This window comes from Schistocerca serialis, chromosome 1 (assembly GCF_023864345.2).
Source record: "Schistocerca serialis cubense isolate TAMUIC-IGC-003099 chromosome 1, iqSchSeri2.2, whole genome shotgun sequence".
NCBI classification, from domain to species: domain Eukaryota; kingdom Metazoa; phylum Arthropoda; class Insecta; order Orthoptera; family Acrididae; genus Schistocerca; species Schistocerca serialis.
In genome coordinates this window covers 126303994-126323741 of record NC_064638.1, presented here as the reverse complement: position 1 = coordinate 126323741, position 19748 = coordinate 126303994, and the positions used below count along the sequence as shown (strand labels likewise).

Below are 19748 nucleotides of genomic sequence, written 5' to 3'. Positions count from 1 at the left end.
CCATTTTGCACTTCCTGTCGATCTCATTTTTGAGACGTTTGTATTCCTTTTTGCCTGTTTCACTTACTGCATTTTTATATTTTCTCCTTTCATCAATTAAATTCAATATTTCTTCTGTTACCCAAGGATTTCTACTAGCCCTCGTCTTTTTACCTACTTGATCCTCTGCTGCCTTCACTACTTCATCCCTCAAAGCTACCCATTCTTCTTGTACTGTATTTATTTCCCCCATTCCTGTCAATTGCTCCCTTATGCTCTCCCTGAATCTCTGTACAACCTCAGGTTCTTTTAGTTTATCCAGGTCCCATCTCCTTAAATTCCCACCTTTTTGCAGTTTCTTCAGTTTTAATCTACAGGTCATAACCAATAGATTGTGGTCAGAGTCCACATCTGCCCCTGGAAATGTCTTACAATTTAAAACCTGGTTCCTAAATCTCTGTCTTACCATTATATAATCTATCTGATACCTTTTAGTATCTCCAGGGTTCTTCCATGTATACAACATGTGTTTGTGTACCCTTGTGTATTTGTTTTCTTCCTGTCTCTGTGTAGTTTCATAGAATTTTTTTCTTCTTTTAATATTAAGCTACATTCACTATGATGAGGAATACTGTTATCCTCAAATACAATTGGCATTAATAATGTGTTATTTACTTCGTAAAGATGTTAGACATTATTGATTCTGTTCTGTTTAATGCTCATGTGTAAAGTTGATGTTCCAAAAGTTATTCTGATCTTTTATGTATCTACTTATCTCATAATTCCTGTAACATTGATGTATATGTTTATTCTGTTGTAAAGCCTGTACTACAAATGTTATCTGTATTGTTATGTTCTTTAATGATGTATTTTGTACCTTTGTAATTGTATTCTTATGTTTTAAAATTGTAATTGACACCAGTTCATCATATTATTAACTTGTAAGTTACATTTCACTGCACACGGTTCTGTTGGTCATACTATATGGACAATATGTGTGAAGTAGGGACTGTTAGTGTTTGCACATGTGTTAATAATTCTGCAAGGGACTGGATAACAGCATTGCAGGTTCTAAGGACAATTCCAAAAAACTTTGTGAGTGCACAAGTGGTGGTTATGGACTTGCTATATTATCCACAAGGCTCTTCAATGGTGATTGTGCACCTGCACAGTCGCAACAGATGGCTGCTGGCCGTCTCTACAAGGACTGCAGTGGGTCTGCACCTCTGGTGGCCCACCAATACCGTAATCTCTACCAGGACAACAGTGGGTCTGCTCTGTGATGACCTACCTACCAATACTCTTCAAAATTTCGAATGACTCTGCTGTGGGTTTGCTCTGTTGTGGCCCATTACCTGTCAGCATGTCAAGAGTCAGCACTGTCTTTCAGTTGGAAGGACAACAGTACTTCTTCAAGACTGCATGGAAATCCACTACTTCCGTGTGCATTTTCTTCTACTGCTCAGACTTTGAGAAAAACACTACTATTTTACCGTGATGAATGATCAGGACTGTCTTTATGGACTGTGAGAAAATTTTAGCTTTTGACCAACATTGTATCAATAAGTGTGTGCATTTGATATGTTTGTTATTGTAATTATGAAAAATTTTATCAAATCATTATTGGCCACTGCCCAAAAATATTTTGTAAAATTTTTTGTGGGGAGCATGGGGGCTATGTAAGTAGGCTGTTTAGGTTTTTTTATTGGTAGCGCTCTCTGTATGAAAATCACTGGCTGTGCTGTGTGCAGTCTCTGGCTAGTTTGCATTGTTGCCTGCCATTGTAGTGTTGGGCAGCGGCAGCTGGATGTGAACAGCGCGTAGCGTTGCGCAGTTGGAGGTGAGCCGCCAGCAGTGGTGGATGTGGGGAGAGAGATGGCGGAGTTTTGTAATTTGTGATGAACTACTATATATATTATGACTTTTGATGATATTAAGGTAAATACATTGTTTGTTCTCTATTAATATCTTTCATTTTGCTAACTATCCCTATCAGTAGTTAGTGCCTTCAGTAGTTTGAATCTTTTATTTAGCTGGCAGTAGTGGCGCTCGCTGTATTGCAGTAGCTTGAGTAGCGAAGATTTTTGTGAGGTAAGTGATTTGTGAAACTTATAGCTTAATGTTAATCAGGGCCATTCTTTTGTAGGGATTTTTGAAAGTCAGATTGCGTTGCGCTAAAAATATTGTGTGTCAGTTTAAGCACAGTCGTGTATAAATTGTTCAAAGGGGACGTTTCAACGTCTTCTTCAGAACCTGCAACAATATTATAATGCGCTAGTAAATTATATTAGATATGGTCATCCTACAGGATGCAACCCACCCCAAGCGCATAAAATGGCGTTTTTCTATTCTAGTATCCATCGGGCGATTTCTATTCCGTTGTCAAATGTCAACCTCGAAAAAGAATTACAAATTCTCGAGAGTGTTGCACAGAATAATGGCTATGATCCAAAGATAGTGAGGCAGTTATATCATAAGAAAACGCGAAAAAGGACAACGACTTTAGGAAACACAAATACTCAAACCCAAGATCAGACCAAGAAATGGTTGTCGGTCCCTTATATAGGTAATGTCTCCTACAAGATAGGGCGCCTGTTGAAAAATTCAGGTTTTAAAATTTCCTACTCGACGAGTAATAGTTTAAAGCAAAATTTGGTTCATTCCCTTGAGAAAGACGGTGACAAGTCAGCGAAATCAGGCGTATATAAGATTATGTGTGATGATTGCCCATGCTATTACATGGGTCAAACAGGCAGAACTATAGCAGCAAGGTTTAAAGAACATCTTCCAATAAAGGGCGTAGGAACATCTGGTGCAAATGGCTCATACACCTAAACCTTTAAGTGACATAGAGCTACTACATCATGAAGTTAAGGGATATAGACTCGACAAGCTTGAGGAACTACAAATTCATGCACACCTAATTACAGATAAAGGCAATTTACTGAACGATCAACTGTATGTACAAAATAGGGCATACTTCGAAGGCTTCCAGCCTATACTAGGTTTACAATAATTCATAATGCATGTGACCTCACAGTTTGTATAATAATAGATCCTTTCCTACAGTTTCATACGAGATTTGTTGGTCCGTTTATAAGGCTCTGTATTAGAATGTAAAACGTAGTCATGCTGGATACTGTAATTAACTTACAATAGTAAAAAATAAGATTAATTCATAGCAGAAAGGTTATCTGACGCGTGCATAATAAAGAGTTTGATTCTATACGTCTCGCGCATGCGCGCCACCCTCTGTCAGGCAGACCGCGAAGACCTCGCGGTCCGCAGTCTCCACTCACACGACGAGGCCCATACAACGGGCTTAAAGTGAATCTGCTACAGTTTGTTTAGTGAAGTGACAAAACCTTATGGTTATGCATCAAGTTTTATGAAGTTGACTTAGGACATGGCCTGATTTTAGGCAAACATTTAAATAATATTTTATGTAAGTTCTACACGTTGCATCCTGTAGGATGACCATATCTAATATAATTTACTAGCGCATTATAATATTAATCACCCTTGACCGTCGCCTCTCCTGGACTTCCCATCTCCGGACAATCCAAGCCAAGGCACGCTCCCGACTCCATCTCCTCAAGCTCCTTTACGGCCGTACGTGGGGTCTGGACCCCTCCACCATCCTCCACACCTATAAATCCCTCATTCGCCCTATCCTTTGTTATGCCCATCCGGCCTGGATCTCCGCCCCCCCTACCTTTTATAAATCCCTACAAATCCTTGAACACCATGCTCTCGCCTCGTCTATCGCATCCGTCTCCCCTCCCCCACGCAGATCCTGTATGATCTCATCCCCTTCCCCCACCTCCTCCTTTTCCTTGCAAGGATATGGATCCTGTACACCTCCCGCAGACTCGATCCTCCTCATCCGCTTGTCTCTCCCATCCTCTCCCATCCCCGCCCTCTGCCACGCCTGTATTCCCACGTCCCACCCAGTCTCCATCTCTCCACCCTCCTTGCCCTCTCTCAAGGTGGCTTCCGCCAGCTCCCCCTCCCTGATGATGTCCTCCTCCCCTCCATCTACCCCTACTACCAACTTTGATCCTCCCTCCCTCTTCCTGTGTCTGTTCCTTTGGGCACCCTCCCTCCCCCCTCCCTTTCTTCCCACTCCTCCCCCAGGCCACCCCTCCCCTGTCCCTCTACTCCTCCTCCCATCTCCTCAGCCATTGGCATGTTTGTTCTCCCCTTGCCACCCGCCCTCACCCTTCTTCCCCTCTTGGCAGGTCCCCGGACTCGCACACGCTACGTGGACTTTCGCGCGCCGGAGATCATCGCCATCAGTGTCTCGTGTGTGTGACGTCGTTTTGTGTTTTTAGTGTCCGCCGTCACGCTTCTACGTTCACTTGTGCCGTCGGATTCATCAGTGTTATGTGCGCCGTGTCAACGTGTTTTCAGTGTCGTTATCGTCGAGTGTGAACGGCTCCGTGTTTTTTTTTTTTTTTTGTGTATCTGTGACCACTACTTTTTGCCCGTCGCTTTTTCTTTTCTAATTCTCCGTTCTGTGTACTGCTATTGTTACCACTATGGCTGAAGAGCGGCGTAGAATGCTGCTGACAGCCTGCCTGATTGTTCAGGTATTAAAATAACAATAAAGGAAAAAATATATACTATTAACTTGTTGCAGGTTCTGAAGAAGACGTTATTACTAGCGTTGAAACCTAGGTAGACGATAAAGCTAACCTGCAACTGTTGGCTGTATATTCTTATATAAACTATATCAGTTGCTGTCGCTGCGTAAAAATGTTAAAAATAATGTAATGTTATGGTTGATCAGTGTATGTGAAGCCATAGTCTGAGAATTATTGCCGTTAGGTGAGCTGGTTGCTGACCTGTGATGAGGACGGCTCGTGACGGCAGGCGGTCGAGCAGCCGCACCGGCCTCAGCTTGTCCAGGGCGACACTGGCCACCCAGCCCACGAGCGACGCCAGCACCACGGCGCCCACCCACTGGCACACCACCGCCAGTGCTGCCAACATCGGTCCTCCTATTCCTGCTACAACAGAAAAAAAAAACATGGGAACACGGCCGCCCTCACCGTTTGCGGTACTGAACAGTTACTCGCTGATACACGAAGCAAGACTAAGGCTAAAGGGAGAGCGCTACTCGACAAAGCGGACCGGTGACCCAACAGGGTGGCAGCACCATAGTATTGATGCACGAGAAGCAGGGAGAGGAAGTAGTAACAGCGTACAGTCTAACATCCTTAGCAATAGACCGCTGTCACATGTTACACTATATGCCGATGTCTCGTGGCGCATCGATTAAACACTAAAAGCCACTTTTGTGTGTCGGAAGTTCCATGCGATTTTTCGCGGATGATGCTGTAGTATACAGAGAAGTTGCAGCATTATAAAATTGCAGCGAAATGCAGGAAGATCTGCAGCGGATAGGCACTTGGTGCAGGTAGTGGCAACTGACCCTTAACGTAGACAAATGTAATGTATTGTGAATACATAGGAAGAAGGATCCTTTATTGTATGATTATATGATAGCGGAACAAACACTGGTAGCAGTGACTTCTGTAAAATATCTGGGAGTATGCTTGCGGAATGATTTCAAGTGGAATGATCATATAAAATTAATTGTTGGTAAGGTGGGTACCAGGTTGAGATTCATTGGGAGAGTCTTAGAAAATGTAGTCCATCAACAAAGGAGGGCCAGCTAGAGTGGCCGTGTGGTTCTAGGCGCTACAGTCTGGAACCGCGTGACACTTACGGTCGCAGGTTCGAATCCTGCCTCGGGCATGGATGTGTGTGATGTCCTTAGGTTAGTTCGGTTTAAGTAGTTTTAAGTTCTAGGGGACTGATGACCTCAGATCTTAAGTCCCATAGTGCTCAGAGCCATTTGAACCAATTTTTTGAACAAAGGAGGTGGCTTATAAAACACTCGTTCGACCTATACTTGAGTAGTGCTCATCAGTGTGGGATCCGTACCAGGTCGGGTTGACAGAGGAGATAGAGAAGATCCAAAGAAGAGCGGCGCGGTTCGTCACAGGGTTATTTGGTAAGTGTGATAGCGTTACGGAGATGTTTAATAAACTCAAGTAGCAGACTCTGCAAGAGAGGCGCTCTCCATCGCGGTTTCGAGAGGGTGCGTTTCTGGATGAGGTATCGAATATATTGATTCCCCCTACTTACACCTCCCGAGGAGATCACGAATGTAAAATTAGAGAGATTCGAGTTCGCACGGAGGCTTTCCGGCAGTCGTTCTTCCCGCGATCCGTACGCGACTGGAACAGGTTCAAATGCTTCAAATGGCTCTGAGCGCTATGAGAACATCTGAGGTCATCAGTCCCCTAGAACTTAGAACTACTTAAACCTAACTAACCTACGGACATCATACACATCCATCCCCGAGGCAGGATTCGAACCTGCGACCGCAGCAGTCGCGCGGTTCCCGACTGCAGCGCCTAGAATCGCGAGGCCACCGCGGTCGGCCGACTGGAACAGGAAAGGGAGGTAATCATAATGGCACGTAAAGTGCCCTCCGCCACACACCGTTGGGTGGCTTGCGGAGTATAAATGTAGATGTAGTTGTAGATGTGCGACTGTGCTCCTAGTACACTATCAGTCACAGTTTGGCGTGTATGAATCCAGGCTTCGCTTGAATAAACCACGTGTTGCTTTCATCACAATACTTAATTTTTTCTTAAAAATCTGATGTAACATGCCTTTCCAGAAACTACATAGTGACGTTCACACACATGATGACTCGTTTATTCTGGTAATTTCTAAAAGTCCCATAGACAGAACTTTTTTTTAAGCCGGTTCTGTGGAACAAGAGCTATGAACTCGAACAGTCCACGGTTGTACTGCCGGCCCGTAGTGTCCTACGGTCACAATATTTCGGCGATCAGACATGTCGCCATCGTCAGGTGCGCTGACGAACTGAGCTCCTGAGGGCGGGTCACCGTCTTAAATCCCGTCCCCTCGCGGGGCGTTCTCTCCGCGGTCCGCGCCCGCGTGTCAGTGGTCGGTGAGACGCTGGCGTCGGCGTCTGTGGTGGCGTCGGTGTAATTGCCTCGTCCGCCCTAGTCGCTCGTTTGTTTCCTTTGCTGAGCGTCTTTTTAATTGGACTCATGGCTGGTTCCCATGTCCTGCTGAGGTTGTACCGCAATCTCGGTTGATGAGTCCGTCCCTGGTACGAATTTCGATAGCCTCTCTAACGACGCTGTACAAGTATTTGGATGTCTGTGCCAGGGCCCTGGTATGTTGGTAGTCCCTTTCGTGATTTTCGGACAAACAGTACTCTGCGACCGCCGACTTGTTGGGGTACCCAATTCGAGTGTGCCTTTGATGTTCTCGACAACGATCTTCGATGGTGCTCACTGTCTGTCCAATATAAGCCTCCCAACATTGACACGGAATCTGGTATATGCCGGCATTCCGCAAACCGAGATCGTCTTTGACACTTCCCAATAATGCTCGCGTTTTATTTGGTGGGCAAAAGACAGTTCCTACTCGGTGTACCCACAATATTCGTCCTATTTTCCCCGATAATGCGCCAGTATACGGTATATAGGCAGTGGCTGTCTCTTTCTCCGTGACTTCTTCCGCCTCCACACGCTGTACTGTAGAGGTGGGCGGAGAGCGCATCTGATCTGCCATTCTGAGTACCCGTTTTTCCGTAATACAGTTTTGAGGTGTTCCAGCTCTTAGGGCAGACTCTCTCCGTCAGAGATGGTGCACGCTCTGTGCTCCAGTGTTTTTAGTACCCCATTCCTCTGCCCCAGGGTAGTGGCAGCTATCCGCTTGCAAATACAGGTCGGTGCACGTTTTCTTCCTGTATACCCCGTGGCCCAGGGTACCTTCCGCTCTTTTTTTGAGCGTCACGCCCAGGAACTGTAATCTTCTTTCTGCTTCGATCTCCATAGTGAATTTTATGTTCGGATGTATGGAGTTCAGTTGTGTAAGGAAGTCTAGGAGCTTGTCCTCTCCATGGGGCCAGATCACGAACGAGTCATTCACATAACGTAGAAAACAAGTAGGTTTCCATTTGGATGACGCCAAAGCTTCCTTCTCGAAGTACTCCATATTGAAATTCGCGAGCACAGGCGAGAGTGGGTTCCCCATTGCGACTCCTTCTGTTTGTTCATAGCGTTCTCCATTAAAGAGCAAATACGTGGGAGTCAGAACGTGCTTGAAAAGGTCGGTCGTCTCCTCGTCAAATTTCTGTGCAATAAGCTCAACTGACTCTCGAAGACGCACCCTGGTGAATAATGAAACAACGTCAAAAGTCGCCAGAGTATCTGAGTCTTTCAGCTTGAAGTTGTCGAGACGTTTTACGAAATCCACAGAATTACGAACGAGATAAGGGCATTTACCCACATAAAAGCTGCCAGGTATTTGGCCGGCAAATATGGTGGAGAACAAGACTGGAGCTGTTCTCAAGGACGCAGATTTAGCAGAGAGTGTCGCCAAGAAATTGACACCTCAAGGACCTGTACCGCCAAGACTTTATGGACTGCCTAAAGTCCACAAAGAAGGGGTGCCGTTACCCCCAATTGTCAGCAACATTAGGGCACCTACATGTCTGATCGCCGAAATATTGTGCCCGTTGGACACTATGGACCGACAGTACACTCGTGGACCGTTCGAGCAAGAAATACGCCGGGAGAAACTGAAGAACCATTAGAGCTATGAAGTTCACAAAAATCTAATACTATTTGAGCCATTCATTATATCACATAAATTTGGAAATTTGTGGTAAGTTCCTATGGGACCAAACTGCTGAGGTCATCGGTTCCTAGGCTTACATACTACTTAATCTAACTTAAACTAACTTATGCTAAGGACAACACACACACACACACACACACACACACACACACACACACACACACACACCATGTCCGAGGGAGGACTCGAACCTCCGACGGGGCGAGCCGCGCGAACCGTGGCAAGGCACCCCCAGACAGCGCAGCTAGCCCGCGCGGCCCTGTACCGCATACGTTACTGCCTAGTGATATTTTTATCCATATCGCCAATGGGATATTTATTGTTTACACTTTGCTTTTACGTGCCTGAATACCACTGCGCTCTACATCCTTCCCTGCTGCCACATTCCATAGCCTTTTCCATCATTTTGTCATCGTTAATAAACTAAATGAATTTAACATGACGGAAGCACTTCCAGCGATCGTTTTCTGTGTTTACACTGCGACCTAACGACGTCCACTACTTTGGACCGGAGTATGTCAGCACCTCTCATGTGACCAAATTAGTTCCTACTATTGCTGTCCATATAGTTCGCTTTGTCGGTTTAGGTAAGGCTACAAACAGCGTCAAAGTACAACTTGAAAATCTGAGACCATCAACAGGGAACACGACTACGGTACTTTTTACCCGATAATTTCCATCATCAGAATCGAGAAACTGTAGTACTGTGTCCACTAATAAGATGAAACTTTAATATATATAATCAAACAATTCTAACACATGTAATGTACAATTTTGGTTGTATTAATGGGTCTTGAAACTACGAGCATATAATCTGATAGCGATCTCTGTAAAGTTACGCGAATACCTTTTTTAATTTTATTGATTCTGTTTGGAGCGCTGTGAAGAAAACGATTCTCAGAGATCTACTTTGCGTAATTTGATAGTGATTTTCGATTATTTAAATCTAAAAGAACCCGTTTAACTTGCACTTAACGAAAGTAGCCACGTCAGAATTTGGCAACATCAAAAGAACATATAGCAGAAAACTCTCGTAAATTAATTCATAAGTAATTGTGAAACGGCTATAATTTTATTAAGTTATAACTGAAAGAGCTAAATAAATTGGAAATTGGTAATGAGAATGCCGTAATATAACCTGTTATTGAATTTAAACACAGTTTATATAGTTGTCAGCTGTCAAAATGAAACTTTTCGCTGGTAGCACGCCTTGCTCAAATAGCGAGCGAGCAGCTTAACTGTGATTGATTGGCGCTCAGAATCTAATGGCAGACGCCACAATTTACGCTGGATGCCATAATACCACGATAAATAAGTAAATTCACCTGCTAATGGAATGTCCAGATACATAATAATACACCCTCAAAAAGAATACGCAATACCACATACAATAACAGCTACAATAAAATAAATGAATAAGATAGAGAAAATAAAAAGTAGTGACTACTGTTAAGGGCGATCTCGTCATTGTCAAGATTTTACAAAAATTTTTTTTATTATTAGTAAAGTAAATACTGAAGAAAATTAGTTGCAAAAGACAAAAGAAATCACAATTGAAACAGATTGAAACGCATTGAGTCTTTATAGGGGAATTCGCTTGTCGTTGAAGCTTATCTGTTTATAGACGTTGCGTCACGACGTCAGCGGCAGTTTGTTGGTGCTGGCGACGAAATTATTATGGCTCCATTAGTAATGCAATTGCTGTGGATACTTGATTAGCATAGGCTCCACCATGCAATAATATTATGCTCCTTTGGGTTTCTGTGGTCACAGAAAGATATAAGAACAATCAGTATCGTCGTAGCTGTCTTGGAAAAGAACCAGAGTTCCAAGCGCTAATAGAAAGCACGGAATCTCAAATCGTTATAGGTACTGAAATGTGGCTAAAGCCAGAAGTAAGTCCAGCCGAATTTTTTACAAAGGATCTAACCGTGTTAAGAAACGATAAATTAAATACAGTTGGTGGTAGAATGTTCATTGCTGTCGGAAATAGTTTACCTTGTAGTGAAATTGTATAGTTCCTGTGAGTTAGTATTGGTAGAGGTTATACTTGACAATCTGAAAAAACTAAGTTGGTTCCTTTTACCGATCCCGCTACTCAGATGATACGGTTAATGAACAGTTCAAAGAAAGCTTTAGTGTCATTACAAATAGGTATCCCATTCACAGTTAGTGGTGACTTCAATCTACCCTCCATAAGTTATTGAAAATACATGCATAAAGTCGGTGGTAGGTATAGGACGTCGTTATAAATCGTACTCAATGCCTTCCCAGAAATATATTTTGACCAATTAATTCAGGAGTCCACTCGAAGTTTAAATGGTTGCGAAAAAAATACTTGAGCTCTCGGAAACAAATAATCCTGACCAAAGAAGGACCATCATGATGGATACAGGGATTTGTGATCACAAGGTGGTTGTAGCTAGACTGAATACGTTAACATCCGAACCCACCAAAAATAATCGCAAATTACACCTATTTAAAAAAGCAGATAAAAATTCGCGTTACACCTTCCTAAGAGATTGTCTCCATTACTCCCAATCTGATTGTATAAGCGTGGACTAAATGTGGTTTAGATTCAAGGAAATAGTATCGACGGCATTTGAGATATATGTACCAAACAAATTAATAAGACATGGTTCTGATTCCCCACGTTAGAACACTATAGAAGAAGCAATGAAAAAAGCATGTCAGATTTAAAAGTACGCAAAATCCCTAAGACTGGTGAAGTTTTACCGAAGCTCGAAATGTAGTGCGAACTTCAGTGCGAGATGGTTTTAATATTTTGTACAACTATACTCCGTTTCGAAACCTGGAAGAAAATCCAAACAAATTGAGGTTGTACGTAAAGTATGCCAGAGAAAAGACACAATCAGTATATCCACTGTGCGATAACAATTTGTTGTGTACACAGTTCCGCGTAGTCAGCGCGTACACAACTTTCCCACTAGAGCGCGCCCCGCTAAGTAGAACAGCGCAGGCGCCGAGCTCGTCCGTCTCCGCACTACGAGATGGCGCTGCCATAGAGATGGGCCAAATTCTGCTTCCGCCGATCCGCGTATTAATATGTAACGCAGCCAATGAGATTGCTACTAACGAAGAACCTTTTCTCCTCGTGGATCACACTCGCGCAGTGATACATGAACGCGCGAGGTATTATAACGAGTGAACAGACCTCCGATTAACCAGTCTGCATTAGTCTGTACCAGTTTGTACGAGTTCTACATTTGTCTGTACCAGTCTATAGTCAAGTCTCAGTGTGCGCCTAATAAGATTACCATATTCCTGTACATAGCCATGAAGTGGCTATTAGACACTTTTGTCAAGTATCAGAGATATATGTGAGAATAAGATTAACGTACCAATACCAAAGTAACTTCACATTGTCAATTGTAAATAGCATCCAGAACCAAGTTAAGTAATTTTTATGCTTGTTATTATTTTAATAAATGTGCGTGAAAATTAATCCAGTTCTGTTTAAAGTTGGTCACCGTCAGTCTGCTACTCTAAGCGTGCAAGTGGCATTTCTATCGTCTGACCTAATGGCAGAAGATAAACACGCCACGATACGACCACGAGACATATTGCTGACACTCGCCTACTTCGTTAGAGCGACAAGTCAAATAATCTGATGGTGTGTGTACTGAAGGTCTTACAGTACGCACACCACACAATTACTGTGTTACTGACAACAGTGCCACTGAAGCAGAGTTACTAAATAAATGTAAACGTAGGCTTCCGCGGCCGTTATCACAGTCAATGAAATTCTCCTGGTTTTGTGACCGCATTGCCAACTATAAAATTCCATTTCGGCGACAGTTGCAAGACGCCTTCCTCAGGGTGTATTGCTAACTGCTGAATGGGCGCTTGTTTATATATTACTGAGCAGTGCTGTGTCATTGGATATGAGGATGAGGAGGAAAGGTATTTATTAGATGTTCTTTTATTGGTCTTTACATTGCGTCTTGTCATTGGCGGAAATTGGCGTTTTCCATTGGACTTACCTTTATTGTTTGCTATTGGTGGAAATCGGCGAATAGGATGTTGAGCGGCGACTGCAGCGTATGGCAGTTTACTAACTGCCTAGTATCGCCTAGGGCGCGTCAGTACTCTGTATACCCTCCGCCGCTGTGGCCTATCGCGCGCCTGTTGCTTTGCGAGAGCTGTCCTTCCTGAAAGCTGTCACTGCTGGCAGCCAAGACGCTGGAAGTCGGTACCCGTCTTCTCTATTCATGTTGTCGGGTCGCTTGGCTTTTTCTATAGCCTGTCTGATCTCCCTCCTCAAGGTGAAAGGCTGTTTCGCCAGTGCGCGGGCGTCTCTAAATTCAGTCTTCATCCTGCACTGTTCCGGGCGTCCTGCTACCGCTGATTTGTTGTATTGTTTGAGACGGATATATGACTCGTGTTCAGATAACCTTGTGCTTATTGAACGCCCAGTCTCGCATACATATACCAGTCCACATTCGCACCCGATTTCATAAACTCCGGCTGCATGAAACTTGTCAATTGTATCTTTCGTCGAGCCCAGAATGTCTTTTACTTAGTTGTTGCTACGAAAATTCGGCTTAATACCTGCGCGGCGGAGAATTTTACTCAGACGTTCTGTGACGCCTTGTACGTATGGAAGCAGGGCGGTGTTCCGTGCTTCCCTATTGCATCTTAATTGGGCACTTTAAAAATGTTCCCTTACACAGAGAGCCAGTCACTGATTACAAGGCGGCGGCGTGATAGGCACCCTTTCAACAGCCTTTAGATTTCGCAGATGGCCAGCAAGTGTTAAATGAGCGACCTAGCGCCACTGAACTGAGGGATGTTGAAATGGTTGCCACCACACCAGCGCCTAGGAATCAATGAGTGGCTGTCTCTGCAAAGGTAAAGTTTTGAGGTGCTCAACAAAGATGGACAAGCGGTATCGAAGGTGTTGCCAAAAGGGGGCTTCTCGTGTACGTCTGCATCTACATCTACACGGTTACCCTCTGCCAGAAGGTTCATCAAACAACCTTCAAGCTATTTCTTTACCATTCCACTCCTGAAAAGCGCGTGGAATAAAGGAACACTTAAATATTTCTGTGCGAATTCTGATGCGAGTTCCGATGATCATTGTTCTCTATGCAGATGGGCGCCAACGTAGTATTTTCGCATTCGGAGGAAAGACCTGGTGATTGAAGTTTCATGAAAAGATGCTGCTGAAACGAAAAACGGCTTTTAGTGATTGTCACTCCAGTTTATAACGTATCTGTGACACTCTCTTCCCTGTTTGACGACAGTAAAAACGAACTGCCCTTTTCTTTTTAACATTTTCTGCGTCCTCTGTCAACACTATCTGATTTGGATCCTACACTTCAAAGCAGTACTCCAAAAGTGGATGGTCAAGTGTAGTGTAGGCAGTCTCTTTAGTAAACACGTTCTTTTCCTAGGTGCTCTACCATTGATTCGCTCTCCCCACACCATTATCTATGTGATCGTTCCAGTTTAAGTTAAATGGTTCAAATGGCTCTGAGCACTATGGGACTTAACATCTATGGTCATCAGTCCCCTAGAACTTAGAACTACTTAAACCTAACTAAGTTAAGGACAGCACACAACACCCAGCCATCACGAGGCAGAGAAAATCCCTGACCCCGCCGGGAATCGAACCCGGGAACCCGGGCGTGGGAAGCGAGAACGCCACCGCACGACCACGAGATGCGGGCCAGTTTAAGTTACTCGTAATTGTAATCCCCAAGTATTTAGTAGAATTCACAGCCTTTAGATTTGTGTGATTTATCGTGTAACTAAAATACTGTATAGCGGATACCTTTTAGAACTCTAATGGATGACTTCAAACTTTTTATTATTTAGAGTCACTCGCCACTTTTCGCACCATACAACTATCGCGACTAAATCATTTTGCAATTGTTTTTGATCATCTGGTGACTCAACAAGACGGTAAACGACAGAATCATCTGCAAACAATCTAAGACGTCTAGCAGAGGGCCTATATCACTTCGTTCAGGGACGTCCGCACCTCGTGGTCTTGCGGTCGCGTTCTCGCTTCCCAAGCATCGGGTCCCGGGTTCGATTCCCGGCGGAGTCTACATCTACGTGATTACTCTGCTATTCACAATAAAGTGCCTGGCAGAGGGTTCAATGAACCACCTTCAAGCTGTCTCTCTACCGTCCCACTCTCGAACGGCACGCGGGAAAAACTAGCACTTAAATTTTTCTGTGCGAGCCCTGATTTCTCTTATTTTATTTTGATGATCATTTCTCCCTATGTAGGTGGGTGCCAACAGAATGTTTTCGCAATCGTTGGAGAAAACTGGTGATTGAAATTTCACGAGAAGATCTCGTCACAAAAACGTTTTTGAGCGTAATCGAAATTTAGCCGATTTCTTTTAGTACTCATGTGAATAACTTCACACTTTTCTTCATTCAGGGTCAACTGCTACTTTTCGCACCATACAGTCATCTTATCTAAATCATTTTTCCAGTCGTTTTGGTCACCTGAAGACCTTACAAGATGGTAAACGACAGCATCACCTGCAAACAATCTAAGACAGCTACTCAGATTGTCTCTTATGCCGCTAATATAGATCAGGAACAATAGGGGACCTATAACACTTCCTTGGGGAACGCCGCATATTACTTCTGTTTTACTCGATGGCTTTCCGTCTATTACTACGAACTGTGACCTTTCTGACAGGAAATCACGAATCCAGTCGCACAACTGAGGCGATAATTCGAAGGCACGCAGTTTGGTTAGAAGACGCTTGTGAGGAACGGTGTCGAAAGCCTTCTGGAAATCAGGGATTTTCACCTGCCTCTAGATACATCATTCATCATCATTCACGAAAGTGGCGAGACTGGACTGAGCCAGTTTGGGAATTTGTACAGGCGCTGATAACCGCGCAGTTGAGCAGTTGACAAACAAAACATCATCATTTTTGGGGAGCGCCAGACATTACTTCTGTTTTACTCAATAACTTTCGTCGATTATTACGAACTGTGACTTTTCTGGCAGGAAACCACGAATCCCAGTCGCAAATCCTGCTGAAATGCACGTTGGTAATAGGGGTCTGTCATTCAGCGGATTACTCATTTTTTTCGCATGTATCCGCACGTTGTTGTTTGAAGCGTCACTTAGCCAGAGAGTGACGTCACCGGAAGCCTCGCTTTCGCACTATTTCAGAGGAAGGTTGTGAGCACCGTTGAGTCAAATTTCGAACTTCTGCGTCACAATGCGAGATAGTTACGGGATTTCGAATAAGTTGTGCTGAGTCTTGCCGGCAAGACTCAGCACAACCAGGAACACCTCCGCAGATGTCCAACGTAGCCTTGGATTGATGAATTCCATGAACCACGGCCATACAACCTGGAAAAATTATCAGCAGCTGAAACATCCGGTCGTGAAAGCCTTCATTGTATGATGCAGTGTATTGTTTCGATGAGCAATAAAAAGGGCGGAAATGATGTTTATGTTGATCTCTATTCCCATTTTCTGTACAGGTTCTGGAACTCTTGGAACCGAGTTGAGGCATAACTTTTTTTGATCTGTGTAGATAGGCGTCGACGCCGCAAGAGGTGCTGTGCTGGCGTAAAGTGCCCAGCACACCATGTGGCATAGAGGTCACAAGAAGATCGATCGAGGCCAATGATAGACTCACTGGAAACGCGCCGCCGACGCCCTCTCAGCTGCCAGTATTTAGGATCGCCGATGTGGATCGGAGGGCCAGATGGTTCGTTCGAGTTAGCTTGAGGCTGCGCTCTGTGTGAGTTCCAGCATGTCACCGAGACGAAGCCGCAGTCACAGCCTCTAGCTTGGAATCAGGCAGCACATAGCGAACATAATAGTGCTCATAGCGGATTTTGTACTTCAACAGCAGTGGGGCTAAACCAGCCTATGTAGGAGAGCTTGTACCGCAGCACGTGGAAGCTCAAGTTAAGTAGCTCTTCATTTATGAATAAAAAACCCAGTTATTAATTGCGTGCAGTTTGTGTTATGGAACGAGGATAGCGGCCACTAACCAACATCCTCTCCTTGCTTCCCATGCTACAGCTCTACAGAGACGAGACGATACAAAAGCGGTTAGCGATGATTAAACAGGTGCAGTTTTCGTTTTTGTTGAGACACAAGCGGCGATGGCAAGTAGATATTTTTTTCGTAATTCCCTTATAAATAAATAAAAAAAACGTAGGCAGGACATCTCAGGTTCGAGTACTTTCCGGCACACGTTTTCACTCATCGCTACTGATTCCACATGAAGTCCCAATGCAATTATATTACTATTTCCTTTCCTTTCCTTTCTCCCCCTCCATCTTGAATTCACATAACATGATTTTGCCAGATCAGCGTTTTGTAAGTTAGTTCTTGGAGAGAGCACATCTCAAGACGAGGCTGTATTTGAAAGATTACAGATAGTGGATGTAATCTGGATGGACACCGTATTGTACATACTATGTTTGGTTTTCATGAAATGGAGAGGAGTCTTTTGCGAAAAATGTGTTTGAAAAAAGTTAGTTTTTCAAATGTCAATGGCGAGGTAATCATATTTGACCCTTGGGATACCAAGTTGGGGAAGGGGGGTGGGGGTGGCGGTAACTTTGTGCCCACCTTTCGAAAATTTCGTAATCTAGTTTGGTATTTTATATTTTAAAATTTGGTAAAATTTTTGGTTTGTTACATTAGTTTCCGTACCTGTTTTGAGTGTTTTAGTAAAACTTGAACAAAATATTTACGTTTCAGTAGGGAATGTGACTTTTCACAACAAATATCATATCCATATTTTCAGGTTCACGATACTTCTTACACATCTTTATAGCTTTAAAATGCATGTGGTGGACGATATCAACGACAATTAAGTAAATTTGTGTTTTCTTAATATTTATTGTGCATACAAAGTAACCCCTCCCCTTCTTTGGCATTACAATATGGAAAATGTGTTGGTATTGTTAGTGTTAATATTGGACAACAAAGACGCAGAAAGAAACTGTAGTTGAATTTAAATAATGGAAGTCATTCAGGATGATTGCAAGAGATGATTAGTTTTTCTATTGTATTCTCAATTTGCTCAGTTAATGTTATTTTCATAAAGTGGTAAATACCTGTTTGTCTTGGACAGAGAGTTAATTTTGATTAGTGGGCCATTGATTGAAACAGTGCACAGTTAGAAGCTCCAGAGAGAAGGAAATATTGACTACAAATGTTCGTAGCTGGTTTTCTACTTCTCATTTCTCCTGTCAACACGAACAGCTGCATTTGTTTTTATTTTGGATTACAATACCATGGTACAGTGCTTATCTTATAGCCGTGTTTGGCTCCGCTGGGCTATAGGTCGTACTTGAGTAGTTTCCGCCTCCTTCCAAGCCGCCGTTGTTGCTAGCTGACTTAGCGAGGCACACGCTTTGGGGGCAGCTTCACTGCGTACCCAGTGCATTAATAACCACGCCCCATTACTTTCTTTTGCCTTCGAAAACCTTTTTATTCAGTATTATATTGTCATCCACATAAGGGAACGGGTAGGCCAACAGTAGACATTCTGCATATTGCGCCCAATATCATTGTGTATATATTATATTGTGAAGTTGCTTTTTTTTGCTCAGTTCGGTTTCCGAAGATCTCCCTGTCGAATAGTTACTTGGAGAGCAGCAATGTATGACGTCCCATGGCCAAGATTATGAGAACTATAAATTATTAAACATTTTTCCACGATGTTAAGCAATTATATTTGTCATATGTAAAAGAAACTGTGCTGAAAGTCAAGGAAGAATGCGATTATAATTAAAAACTTATCTATAACATAGGTATTATTATTATCATCATCTTTGTTCTTTTTCATATCGGCGTGAAACAAAAAGCGCCGGACTCTTTGTTGCTTTGTCTTGCTCTGATAGGACGCCATTGTGCGCAATCTACATAATACGGTGTGTAAATGTTTTATTATTTGAGCAGTGTGCTCCAAGAATAGTCTAAGGTATTGCTGTTGTTAATTTTAACTGTAACCTGCACCATCTATCCCGTTTACTTATCCCATCATTTTTAAAAGAATTTCAGACGCCGCACCGGCAGCAAGATGAACATCGCTGGACGGCTACAATTGGCCGCCATTAAGCGGCAATTTCAAATTATCGTAATTATAATCCCGTTCTTTTCACAGACGATATTATTTCTTTCATTTATGATCTATAGGAAACTGATATTTTCAAAGTACTTAACGGTTTATTCAGACGATTTAAGTTACATGAAATAGGACGCAGACTTGGCCTGCACTAAGACGAAATTAAATCACACGTAGGTTCTTATGTATTGAAAATGGTGAAATACTATTTTGTGTGTGTATATAGTCAATAATGATTAACTGTTTTTGAGCACGTATTCGTCTAAGTAACTTCAGTAATCGCACAGGATCTCACGCTACATTTTTTGTGTAAGTAAAATCTAAGAACGATCCGTGTCTTAGCATGCCTTTGCAGTGAAACCAAAATTAAATTAAATAATAAAATCCCACATTCACATTCCATTCAACAATACACATATTAATAGGCTGTATATATATCACAAATGGGGATGACTCCAGAATTCGACATACAGCATGAGGAGGTTATGTGACGACACAAGAAAACAGAGATGTTTGGCTACTGCTGCTATCCTCGTCTTATATCGTCTTGCTTTTGTTTATAGTGGCACGATTCGGTAAAGGTGAAGACTGTCAAATATTTCCTTCATACATATCTCGGTATAGAAGTTGAAATCAGGGCAACAGTAAAGTGGTTTTATAGCTGAAATGATACAATGAAGGCTTTCACGACCGGATGGTACTATTGTTGATAATTCTTCCGGGTTATATGGCCGTGGTCCATGGAATTATTCTATTCCTAACGTTCCGTCCAATACTACGTTGGACATCTTCAGAGGTATGGCTGGTCCTGCTGAGTCCTGCCGACTGATGAGTCGGGCGTCGGAGAGCGGCCTAAATACCGAGGAAAGTGGGCGTGGTCTAGCTTGCACATAGTAGCAGAGAGAAAACTAGTCAAAGATAAAATGTAACTATATATAATAGTCCGACATAGATAAAAATCACTTATCGATTCTG

The 19748-nt window shown here is 43.1% G+C and overlaps 1 protein-coding gene across 2 annotated transcripts in view; it reads right to left on the bottom strand.

The window, feature by feature from the left end:
- Nucleotides 1-19748, bottom strand: part of LOC126463873 (estradiol 17-beta-dehydrogenase 2-like) — a 229496-nt gene that overhangs the window by 133479 nt on the left and 76269 nt on the right. The window contains exon 2 of one of the 2 annotated variants that reach the window (XM_050096192.1): nucleotides 4827-4991. In XM_050096192.1, coding sequence (XP_049952149.1) covers nucleotides 4827-4974 — 148 coding nt within the window. In that variant the 5' untranslated portion in view covers nucleotides 4975-4991. The remainder of the gene's footprint in view (nucleotides 1-4826; nucleotides 4992-19748) is intronic. The other variant, XM_050096193.1, reaches the window with a different exon arrangement.